This window comes from Oncorhynchus keta, chromosome 4 (genome assembly GCF_023373465.1).
Source record: "Oncorhynchus keta strain PuntledgeMale-10-30-2019 chromosome 4, Oket_V2, whole genome shotgun sequence".
Taxonomy (NCBI): domain Eukaryota; kingdom Metazoa; phylum Chordata; class Actinopteri; order Salmoniformes; family Salmonidae; genus Oncorhynchus; species Oncorhynchus keta.
The window spans coordinates 64097072-64109838 of record NC_068424.1 but is presented as its reverse complement, the minus strand read 5'-3'; the positions used below and the strand labels follow the sequence as shown (position 1 = coordinate 64109838).

Genomic DNA, 12767 nt, shown 5'->3' with positions numbered 1-12767 from the left:
TCTTCTCCCACCTCACCTCTATTAGACTCAAATCACAACTTGAGATCTTTGTGCATAACTGAAGATTCCGTTGACATCAATGAACACACTTTTGTGTAAAAATGTACATCTCATGTTAGGATCCCCCCCCCTCGGTGTGCTTAATGTTGGCTAAATGTGCCGTCTCATGCTGACTGCGGCTATTGGCTGCGTTTCCATCTTCCAGATTGTAACGAACTGGCGGGAGGACCAGTACCAGGACGACTGCAAGGCCAAGCAGATGATGCATGAGGCGCTGAAGCTGCGGCTTAATCTGGTGAGGGCTCTTCATCACCGTCGTCATGTTGTCCCTGTCATGCCTGGAAGTGGTCACTTGTATCAGTTTGGACCAGATGGTATCGAAGGGGACAGAAATTCCTCACTAGGAAGGATTGGAAAGTGTTAACTTAAAATGACATGACGACTAGGTTCCAGTTTAACAACGTTTACTAAACCTTATTTCCACAGTACATGGTTGCCATTGCACTCAGGCCAGGTCCATCAACAGTGAGACTCCGGCGCAGACTTACTAATAACAGAGTGATAGCACCGTAATAACAGAAATATAGGGATACTTAAAACATGAACTTAACAGAAAGTATGTCTGCAAACGGATTAAACCCATTTACTTACTGCTACAGAACACTGTTGTTTTATCCATTTAAACTATGTAGAGATCAAATTATTATAATGTTGTTGTTTTTTACTCTCGCCCTTTGAGTTTTCATGCATACTAAAAAGAAATTGGATGTGTTATCTTCGATGTCCAGGTGGGTGGGATGTTTGACACGGTACAACGCAGTACACAGCAGACCACGGAGTGGGCCGTGCTACTCCTCGACATCATTAGTAGCGGTACAGTGGACATGCAGTCCAACAAGTAAGTCACAACACAACTGCTCACACATTTTAAACTTCATGTGTTCATTTGTTGTTATTGTAATGTCACCGTGTAATGCATCACTGTATAATTTCCCCCCTTCCCTCTCTCTCTTCTAACTCCTGCTCGCTCTCTCTCCCTACCTCCCTCCCGCTTGCTCGCTCCCCCCTGTTCTCTTTCTCTCTCTCTCTCTTTCTCTCTCTCTCTCTCGCTCTCGCTCAGTGAGCTCTTCACCACGGTACTAGACATGCTGAGTGTGCTAATTAATGGCACGCTGGCTGCTGACATGTCTAGCATCTCTCAGGGCAGCATGGAGGAGAACAAGAGGGCTTATATGAACCTGGTCAAGAAGCTCCGGGTAAGATCACACACATCACACTGGATGTACACTATATATGCAAAAGTATGTGGACACCCCTTCAAATTAGTTGATTCGGCTATTTCAGCCACACCCTTGCTGTATAAAATCGAGCACACAGCCATGCAATCTCCATAGATACACATTGATGTAGAATGGCCTAACTGAAGTGCTCTGACTTTCAACGTGCCACCGTCAAAGGATGGCACCTTACCAACAAGTAAGTTGATCAAATTTCTGCTCTGCTAGAGCTGCCCCGGTCAACTGTAAGTGCTGTTATTGTGAAGTGGAAACATCTAGAAGCAACAACGGCTCAGCCGCAAAGTGGTAGGCCACACAAGCCCACAGAACGGGACTGCCCAGTGCTGAAATGCATAAAAATGGTCTGTCCTCAGTTGCAACACTCACTATCGAGTTCCAAACTGCCTTGAAGCAACATCAACACAATAATTGTTCATCGGGAGCTTCATGAAATGGGTTTTCATGGCCGAGCAGCCGCACACAAGCCTAAGATCACCATGAGCAATGCCATCTGGCAGTACGACCGACGAATCTGTGTGTGGTGGATGCCAGGAGAACACACACTGCCCAATGCATAGTGCCAACTGTAAAGTTTGGTGGAGGAGGATTAATGGTCTGGGGCTGCTTTTCATGGTTTGGGTTCGGCCTCTTAGTTGCAGTGAAGGGACATCTTATTGCTACAGCATACACTGACATTCTAGATGATTCTGTGCTTCCAACTTTTGAGGCAAAAGTTTGGAGAAGGCCCTTTCCTGTTTCAGCATGACAATGCCCCCATGCACAAAGCGAGGTCCATACAGAAATGGTTTGTTGAGATCGGTGTGGAAGAACTTGACTGGCTTACACAGAGCCCTGACCTCAACCCCATTGAACACCTTTGGGATGAATTGGAACGCCGACTGCGAGCCAGGCCTAATCACCCAACATCAGTGCCCAACCTCACTAATGCTCTTGTGGCTGAATGGAAGCAAGTCCCTGCAGCAATGTTCTAACATCTAGTGGAAAGCCATCTCAGAAGAGTGGAGGCTGTTATAGCATCAAAGTAGAGACCAACTCCATATTAATGCCCATGATTTTGGAATGATATCCTTGACGAGCAGGTGTCCACATACTTGTGGTTATGTGGAATATATAATAATGTATGTCCTATGTAGCAGAGTATTCCACCATTTGTATTTTATTTATTGAAGTCAATAGAAGGGTGTTATGCTATGTGCTCGCCACAAGAGGTCCCCACTCACCTAGAATTCAGTTGAATCAAACTACTTTCAATGCTAAGAAACATTTCAATGAAATACTTTTTGTCTCGTTCTCTGCTCAAAGGTATCAACAACTCAAATGTTGTGTATTTGCAGAAAGAGCTGGGTGACCGGCAGTCAGAGAGTCTGGAGAAGGTGCGGCAGCTGCTCCCTCTGCCCAAGCAGACCCGTGATGTCATCACCTGTGAACCACAGGGCTCGCTTATTGACACCAAGGGAAACAAGATCGCTGGCTTTGAGAAGGAGGTACAGTACTATGAGCTCTGAGCCTTTGAAGGCATTGTCAACTCAATTGTTGCCTATATTACTGTTTCTCTGTCACCAGTATTGAGATGGACTTTTTGGCCCACACGGTTCTTCATAAAATCTTGTCTTTCAGCTGTTCACTAGGAATGTCTTCAGTAACTTTTCTAAATAGCAGACCTGGGTTTTAGTTCAAATACTTGATTGAGATTGCCTGGTGAAGTGGAACCAATGGAATAGTCCCAAAACTGTAAACCATACACTCTGTCTAGATGCAGTCCAGGCACCTTCAAATGCTCAAAGTTTCTGAAAACATATAGTATTTTAACCCATGTCTGCTTAATTTTCCTGCATCTTAATATCGTAGTTGTCAGGAGATATTTGTGGCAACACCACTAATTGTAATTTTTATCGATGTAAAACCATCTTCCCCCTTTCCGTCAGGGTCTCCAAGTGTCGACCAAGCAGAAGATCTCTCCGTGGGATGTGTTCGAGGGCCTCAAGCACTCGGCCCCTCTCTCTTGGGGCTGGTTTGGTACGGTGCGCGTGGACCGTAAGGTGACCAAGTTCGAGGAACAGCAGCGCTTCCTCCTCTACCACACCCACCTGAAGCCCAAGCCGCGCAGTTACTATCTGGAGCCCCTCCCCCTGCCCCCTGAGGATGAGGAGCCGCCCACGCCCGCGCCCCAGGAACCCGAGAAGAAGATGGCAGAGCCAGTGAAGCCAGAGAAGAGCGTCCCTGCGGTGTCGTCCGATTCAACCAAGAAGAAGACCAAGAAGAAGAAGACACCGTCCACCAACAAGACTGAGGTTAGTGAGACACTGCGACAGGTCCTGTCCAACAAGACTGAGGTTAGTGAGACATTGGGACAGGTCCTGTCCAACACTGGGACAGGTCATGTATTCTACCCAGGCAAGATCTAGAAATATAAAGTTACTCATAGCTTTAAGCACTCATGCGTGGCATCTTGACGAGGGATTTGAAGGCCTTGTTCTAAGGGTCCAAAAGCTGGATGATGATGTTATTGCACATATGACCCTTTTTTTTCTTTTTACTCCTTCTTCTCGCCAATTTCATGATATCTATTTGGTAGTTGCAGTCTTATCCCATCGTTGCAACTCCCTTACGGACTCAGGAGAGGCGAAGGTCGAGACCCATGCGTCCTCCGAAACACGACCTGACAAGCCGCACTGCTTCTTGACACACTGCTCGCTTAACCCGGAAGCCAGCCGCACCAATGTGTCAGAGGAAACACCGTACAACTGGCGACTGTGTCAGTGTGCATCTGCCCGGCCCGCCACAGGAGTCACTAGAGCATGATGGGACAAGGACATCCCGGCCGGCCAAACCCTCCCCTAACCCGGACGACGCTGGGCCAATTGTGCGCCGCCTCATGAGTCTCCCGGTTTGTGGCTGGCAGCAACACAGCCCGGTATCGAACCCAGATCTGTAGTGATGCCTCTAGCACTGCGATACTGTGCCTTAGACTGCTGCGCCACTCGCGAGGCCCACATATTACCGTTCTATATAAGTAGCTTGCCTCATAGAAGATGCATGTTTTCTCCTCTCTCCAGGACTATGTGACCCGTACCCAGGGTGGACTGCCGTATGGGACGTGTATACCCCCAGACCCCCTCATGGGCCAGCAGGCCCACCCCTACAGTAGGATAGGCTACAACCAGCAGCCCATGGGCATGTATGCCCAGAACCAGCCTCTGCCTCCAGGTCAGTGCCAACATTATCATTGTCTAAAATCAGGGTTCTGATCCACGATCAGGTTTGCCTTATAGATCATGACGAATAAGATGACAAGGACAGCGGGGGTGCGTGCGTACCTGATCTTTGGTCAGCACTCCTACTCCGATACTGATGAATACAGGCCCTGTTGTATTTATTACTAGTGTGTTTTTACATTACTATCAAGAAACAAAACACTCTGGAAACCTGTATTCCTCTCATGACCTTTGAATGTGACATGTTTTGTTCCAGCCCAGGACTAGATTTTAATGCTGGGGTGGAGCAAAACCCTGCAACCTTGTAGTTCCCCCGGGTCTGTGTTGAAGCTATTTGGAATTTTGACATTATAACGCTCATCTTTTTCCCCTTCAGGCGGCCCTGGTTTGGACACCCCGTACCGACCAGCCCGGAACCCTCAAATGGGCAAGATGATGCCCACGCGGCCCAGCTACCCAGGCATGATGCCCGGCATGCAAGGTGGCATGCCAGGCATGATGGGCATGGACAAGCAGTACCCGATGGGCTACAAGCCCCAACCCAACATTCCACAGGGTCAAATTCTGCGCCAGCAGCTACAGGTCAGACTGGTGAGTGTGCAGTAACTAGACTCCACTGGAAGGGGACAGTAGTGAGTACAGAGGTTATTCTGGACTGGATCTACCACAGTGTGCCTGAGGGGTTTTCTAGAAGTGTTATTAACATGCTCACAGAATAGGACCTTGAACCTGGCTTTCGCTGTACGCAGGACATGTTGATAAGTTAGAGTTGGAATTCACTCCCTGTGGAGAATAAAATGTTGGCCTTCAGGTGTAAAAAGCAGCACATTGCTTTTAGAGAATGTCGGAGGATGACTGTTGTCTCTTGTAATTTTCAGAACCAGAGTATGATAGGACCACAGATGAGGCAGATGACGCCTAACCAACAATACAGCTCCATGCAGCCAAGCCAGGCAAGTCTTTCAGATGAGACACTCTCAGCAACATTTCATGTGATTTTCTTTCCCGATGAATCCGTAGAACTTGTTTTCTTATATTTCCTCCACCTCTGAAATTGACCGCATGTATAAACCAGTGTCCTCTATTCCTGATCATCAGTATTCTACCCATCTCCTCCCTACATATTGGTCCTATTTTCATGAACATTCTGGTTTCCCTCTCTCCATGTGCAGAACATCTCCCAGGGATATACCACGTACGGCTCCCACATTGGGATGCAGCCACACCCCTCTCAGGCGGGTGGTATAGTCCCTCCATCATATGGGAACCAGGGCTTCCAGGGCAGCCACCCGGGGGCCAACCCGGCCGTGGTGGACTCTCTGAGGCAGAGGCCCAGCGGCTATGTTCACCAGCAGGCACCGGGCTACTCACACACCATGCAGAACACACCAAGGTGGGCAGGAGGGAGGGGTTGCAGAGGGGTGGGTGTGTGGACAATACACTCCAATAGCACAGGGTTGTCTACTGTCCATTTATTATGGATATTTAGGTTACTTTTAGCTCATATTGTGTTCATGGGGTTCCATTTTTCACTCCTTTTTCTTGCACATATCAAGGCCTTAAATATGTCACATTTAGCATCACTGCCTAGTATCTGGATACAGCGTTATCAGTCAGTCCCACCTTTAAACTGGACTCTTGATTTACTTTAATGAGGTAGATGGGAACATTGGACAGTGCAGTCACAGAACACGTCTTTGTTCCATGCTGTAGCACTATTGGACAATAGTGACCTTATTCAAGATATAGTGGTGTATTTATGAAACATTGATGATGTACCGGTCCACTGAATCTGTCTCTCTTCCACCATCTCCAGGTTTCCCCACCAGTCCATCCAGCCAGCTCCCGTCATGCAGCCCTTGAGTCACATGGGGGTCCACCCGGGCATGAGACCAAACCAGATGCTGGCCGAGCAGCAGCAGCAACAGCAGGCCCAGCAGCAACAAGCCCAGCAGCAACAGCAGCAGTACCTCAGACAGCAGGCACTCAGAGTATGCTTTGTCTAATTGTCTAAATACTACTAACAATCTCTAACACTACAGACCAACATGGAACAGTGGGCCAATACTATTGCAACAACACATGTACTGCTATTGCCACTCAATGTGCTATATATATCTACATAACCACTTGAACATTCATTCAATGCTTTACCTGATGATCTAACACAGGTGTGGACAAATTTGTTTGGCTCTAGGGCCACATGGGATTTCGAAATTCAACTGAGGGCCACACAGATTTTTTTTTTGGGGGGGCGATTTGTTCTTCAGTCTATTTACAGGCCAGAAAAAGGGCTGTTATTTGAAAGTATATAGGTCCCATTTCTACATACTTTCTATCTAGTTTTAGATGTTCGAGAGGCCTGGAGTGTTTTTTTGCAACCCAAAATAATCAACCCTAATAACATCCCATGGGCTGTTATTAGCCCACTGCTGCTCTAGCATCATAGACAGTGTTGGAATTCCTGTATAGTTGTACTATGGTCTAACCCTGCTCTTTTCCTGTGTTTGTCCCTGGCCCTATAGGCCCAGCAGCAGGCTCAGCAACAACAACAGCAGCAGCAGCAGGCTCAGCAACAACAACAACAGCAGCAGCAGGCTCAGCAACAACAACAGCAGCAGCAGCAGGCTCAGCAGCAGCAACAGGTTCAGCAGCAGCAACAGGTTCAGCAGCAGCAACAGGTTCAGCAACAGGTTCAGCAGCAGCAACAGGTTCAGCAGCAGCAACAGGTTCAGCAACAGCAACAGGTTCAGCAGCAGCAACAGGTTCAACAGCAGCAACAGGTCCAGCCCCAACAAGTTCAACAACAACAACAGCAGCAGCAACAACAACAACAACAACAACAACAACAGCAGGTAGCGTCGGCCCAGCCCCCCGGTACCCAGGCTCAGAACCAGGCCCTGGGCATGCAGCAACCCATGGTACGTTCCACTTAGAGGGTTACGCTGTCAAATTACCCGGGGGTGGTTCCAAAAAGACGGATCAACTTAGCCAACTAACTGTCCTAAATATTCACATTTAACTTAATCTTTTTGAGAAATATAGACTTGAAATTAGCATGGTATAATTGACTTGACAACCAACAACGTGTATTCAAGTTTATCAAAATGAACCAAAAAATTATATGTACAAATTTGTGTGTGTATACTATGTTTGTGCAGAACCAGTCAAAAGTTTGGACACACTTACTCATGAATTGTAGAATAATAGTGAAGACTTCAAAACTATGAAAGAACATATATGGAATCATGTAGTAACCACAAAAGTGTTAAACAAATCAAAATATATTTTATGTTTTAGGTTCGTCAAAGTAGCCCCTGTTTGCCTTGATGACAGCTGTGCACACTTTTGGCATTCTCTCAACCAGCTTCACCTGGAATGCTTTTCCAACAGTCTTGAAGGAGTTCCCACATAAGCTGAGCACTTGTTGGCTTTTTTTCCTTCGCTCTGTGGTCCAACTCATCCCAAACCATCTCAATTGGGTTGGGGTCGGGTGATTGTAGAGGCCAGGTCATCTGATGCAACACTCATCACTCTCCTTGGTCAAATAGCCCTTACTCAGCCTTGAGGTGTGTTGGGTCATTGTCCTGTTGAAAAACAAATGATAGTACCACTAAGCGCAAACCAAATGGGTTGGTGTATCACTGCAGAATGCTGTGGTAGCCATGCTGGTTAAGTGTGCCTTGAATTGTAAATAAATCACTGACAGTGTCACCAGCAAAACACCATCACACCACCACCTCCATGCTTCACGGTGGGAACCACACATGCGGAGATCATCTGTTCACCTACTCTGCGTCTCACAAAGACAGCAGTTGGAACCAAAAATCTCCAATTTGGACTCATCAGACCAAAGAAGAGATTTCCACCGGTCTAAAGTCCATTGCTCGTGTTTCTCAGCCCACGCAAGTCTCTTCTTCATATTTGTGTTCTTTAGTAGTGGTTTCTTTGCAGCAATTCGACCATGAAGGCCTGATTCACACAATCTCCTCTGAACAGTTGCTGTTGAGATGTCTGTTACTTGAACTCTGTGAAGCATTTATTTGGGCTACTATTTCTGACGCTTGTAACTCTAATGAACTTATCCTCTGCAGCAGAAGTAACTCTGGGTCTTCCTTTCCTGTGGTGGTCCTCATGAGAGCCAGTTTCATCATAGCGCTTGATGGTTTTTGAGACTTGAATGAACTTTCAAAGTTCTTGACTGACCTTCTTGTCTTAAAGTAATGATGAACTGTCATTTCTCTTTGCTTACTTTAGCTGTTCTTGCCATAATATGGACCTGGCCTTTTGACAAATGGGGCTGTCTTCTGTATACCCCCCCTACCATGTCACAACACAACTGATTGGCTCAAACGGATTAAGAAGGAAAGAAATTCCACAAATGAACATTGAACAAGGCACACCTGTTAATTGAAATGCATTCCAGATGACTACCTCATGAAGCTGGTTGAGAGAATGCCAAGAGCGTGCAAAGCTGTCATCAAGCGAAGGGTGGCTACTTTGAAGAATCTCAAATATAACATATATTTTGATTTAACACTTTTGCTTACTACATGATTCAATATGTGTTATTTCATAGTTTTGATGTATTCACTATTAATAGTAATATACACACAGTACCAAGAAAAAGTATTTGCCCCCTTTCTGATTTTTACTATTTCTGCGTATTGTTGATACTGAATGTTATCAGATCTTCAACCAAAACCTAATATTAGATAAAGGGAACCTGGATAAAAGGTGAGCCACTTTCATGGTACCGGTTATCCTTAACACCGAGTTGTCCGAAGTTACCTCGCTAACTCATCAAACCACGTATGTAGTATAGGGCTCTGCTTTCTGGAACACCCCACAAGTCCAAAATCAAACCCTACCTTGCCCTGATCTATTTCCAAATATCACGCTGACCTGAACAGTTATTTGCTAGTATATATTTTCACTGAGGTCGGTTCAGTTTAAGGTTAGCGCACCCTGCTTATGTCCAGCCTGGTTTAGTCAAGGCATGGCTAGTGAACTATGCCCCTCTAGGTTGGCACCAGCCATGTTATTGGATAGAGGTTTGGGTCAGCACGATATATCGAAAATGGATGTTATTCCTATATCGATAAGGATAATATGGGTGTAAGTAATTAGCAGGAAACTAACATATTAAAGCTGGCTAGAGGAAACTCCTGCCTTATTGCCAGTTGGGGCCCTCTCGCAGAGTACTGATATGAGATTCACTAGTACAAGACTGACGTAGCCAGACAGAAATGCATTAATAGGAATTTGTATCTTATAAATTCTGTTTTTTCCATTAAAAGTTACTCAAGTCAATTATTTTTGGGACGAGTTGCATATGCGCGAAGGCCTAAATGTTGTGTTTTTGGACGGACAATCTTGTCAACGGTCTCAAACATTGGTTCAATTTTCCGATTCTGAATCTCTGACCTCTCTTGCCTCATCTTTTTTTCTAAATGTGTGCTACTGGAAAGAGACAATGAGTCCCAAGTCATGGTCACAGTATTTTCTTTATTAGTTCATTCCTCTCAAATTAGGTATGATGTGAAGTTATAGTCTGTACGTTCAACCACCGAAATATGTGTGTGTGTCAGTTCCCACGACAGGGGATGCAGCAGACTCAGATGCAGCAGACTCAACAGCAGCAGCAGACCGCAGCACTGGTCAGGCAGCTCCAACAACAACTCTCAAGTAAGAAAGAGACTCATTGTGTCAGTGTACTTTAGTGAGATCTGCTATAGCCTTGTACTAACCCCAGGGTCACATTCATCAGGCACCAAACAAGAAAATAAATCCCTAAATGTGACATTTATTTTCACCATTTCCAGTCATTTTAGGTGTGTTGATAACAGGTGTGTTCTTTTCTTTTCCCCAGATACACAACCCGGACAGAACACCAACTCATATTACTGATAGTGCTTGTTGTATATTAGTGTGTGTGTGGAAGGATAGGGAGACCCTGTGTGTGGGCGTGTCCCCAGCCAGCCCGTAGATTGGCAGATAGATGTGTCCAATGCCCCGCAGACCCCATATTTAGAGGTGTAGGCTCTTAGGAGGGAAAGGCTGCTATTGGCCAAGAAAGACGACCAGGCGGAAGAACCCACAACTCAACCACAGAGGCCCAACATGCCATTCAAAAACCATCTCAACTTCAGTCATGGAATTTCTGAACATCCAAGGAGGGATTGTGCTGTGAAATATTATGATAATGGAGAATAATGGAATGGAAGAGTCTATGTAAAAAATAAGTACAAGAAATTATAAGAATAATGCAATTTTTTATTTTATTTCAATTTGTACAATTTTTCAGTTTAGTGTATTTCTCATTAAATATCATGTCAGTTTTTATGTCTTGTACTTGTGTTTGGTGCGTTCTTTTCATCCTGACACAGCATTTTACTAATCAGGTTGTGAATAATCAGGATATTATTAATGATATTGAAATACTATGAGTCATCATTATTATCCACTTATAGATAGTATTGTTTTCATTTTTTGTGTAGTCGGGTTCGCACAGGTCAGTGATTTGTTTTTGGGAAGTCATGGAATTTTCTGATGTGCATTCCAGAGGGATAGTCAGGGAATTTTGCATATTGATCACTCCTTGGAAATTAAATGATCAGAAAAATGTATTCTGTTCTTTTTCCACATTGTATTGCCCAGTGAGCTTTTGTCCATTGTCATGTACATTCTGTAAGGTATATGGAAAGTCATGGAATATTTTAGAAATGGGAACCCTGTTAGATATGTCGCTAAAACCAGGCAGTCCACTAATAAAAAAAATATGGAGGTTAGTCTTTTTTTCTTCATGCGAGCTTCTTAGAGGACTTTTGATCCAAAACCATGCCCCCGCTTCAACATCTTTATGACTTAACAGGGGCATGATGCTTTCATTGGACAGAGCAACAACAAAAAAACTATGAGCAGACTCACAGGGTTACTTGCGCTAACCAAAACGGTATGCTAATTACTAATTAGCGCGTCTTTTGAGACGCATCGTGTAATGGTGCAGTACATTTCACAATGGAAATGGTCTCTGCGTGTTGGATCCTGTGTTTTACATTATAGCCATTACCATATATACGATTGAATATTATCTGCTGTTGCCTTGTGTGGATGTATGTGTTATGGAAATGGCCTCTGTTCAAATGCGCCATTTTGGACGAACCCTTTCTAGGAGCCTCAGGAGGCACGCAGAGGCCACATTTTGCTCTTTACTGCATCGCGGTGAGCTTCACATTTTGCAACAATGCGGAGGGCTCCGCATTGACATGATTATTTGCAGGTAGGTGAGGGCGGGAGGTCTTGTATAAACACACTAACTTCACACCATCTCTGCAGAAGCCACATCACCATAAATGCTGCACGGCCAATACAGACAACAGATTGACCATGCGGCGCATTTCACTAATTACCAGAGACGGTGGAAACTGAAATGTCATGACCAGTGATGTACGCAGTGGAGGGGTAAACTCAGTTATGCACCTTTATTTTGTGAGTAGGATTTACATGGCCAGACACAGCTCCTGTTTAAAAACCCTTTATTTAGAAGAATTTAGATCATTGACATTTCCATCTTGGCCATTGGAGAGTATGCCCAGGGAAGCGTGGGGACAAACTTTCCCGAAAAGAGGGGAAAGTGTAACAAACCATGTCCAAGAAGGCCTGTTTCAATGCCCCCCCAAAAGGGTTAACTGTTAGATGATAGTATACTGTAGTGTACAGTGATAAGACAATTTATTACTACTATTGGTTGTGGGGTTTTGTTGTTGTTATTAATATAATTTTCATGTAAATCATTGTAAATCACTGATGCTAAGGCTCTCTTTGTTGCATTTTATTTTGGTAGCGGTTAGTTTGTTAGTATTACGAACAGACAGAGCGACGGCCCTGCCCTTCATGAGTCCCAGGCTCCCAGGCTCAGCTGGCCCGGCTGTCAGTACCTGGTAATGCATCATGATCAGTCCAATCAAAGCTACTGTAGATATGTGATTTTAAGTAATTTTATCTGTGTCCAATGACCTTCCTTGAGCCTTCTTGGATGGGCACTTCTAATGTAACTCTATGGCAGCACCCAAGGGGCTAGAATTTTAGAACTCTACCCTTAGACTTGGAGGTGACGTAGTGTCCCCATGAGTGACAACACTGAGCCAATCACGGCGCAATGCTCCATATTTTCTGTAGGCTTGCTCCACCACCACAGAAAGCACTGAGCTAGGCTGAAGCACCTGTTTGTATGTGCCTTTATTAACTCAAT

At 45.1% G+C, this 12767-nt stretch overlaps 1 protein-coding gene across 1 annotated transcript in view; it reads left to right on the top strand.

The window, feature by feature from the left end:
* LOC118384046 (mediator of RNA polymerase II transcription subunit 12-like) overlaps positions 1-10867 on the top strand; it is a 44696-nt gene extending 33829 nt beyond the window's left edge. Inside the window, exons 32-44 of the mRNA XM_052512535.1 lie at positions 206-295; positions 789-898; positions 1121-1256; positions 2633-2782; positions 3224-3589; positions 4355-4505; positions 4890-5104; positions 5392-5466; positions 5686-5906; positions 6330-6504; positions 7039-7434; positions 10105-10201; positions 10386-10867. Coding sequence (XP_052368495.1) covers positions 206-295; positions 789-898; positions 1121-1256; positions 2633-2782; positions 3224-3589; positions 4355-4505; positions 4890-5104; positions 5392-5466; positions 5686-5906; positions 6330-6504; positions 7039-7434; positions 10105-10201; positions 10386-10423 — 2220 coding nt within the window. The 3' untranslated portion in view covers positions 10424-10867. The remainder of the gene's footprint in view (positions 1-205; positions 296-788; positions 899-1120; positions 1257-2632; positions 2783-3223; positions 3590-4354; positions 4506-4889; positions 5105-5391; positions 5467-5685; positions 5907-6329; positions 6505-7038; positions 7435-10104; positions 10202-10385) is intronic.
* Positions 10868-12767: the final 1900 nt, after the last annotated feature.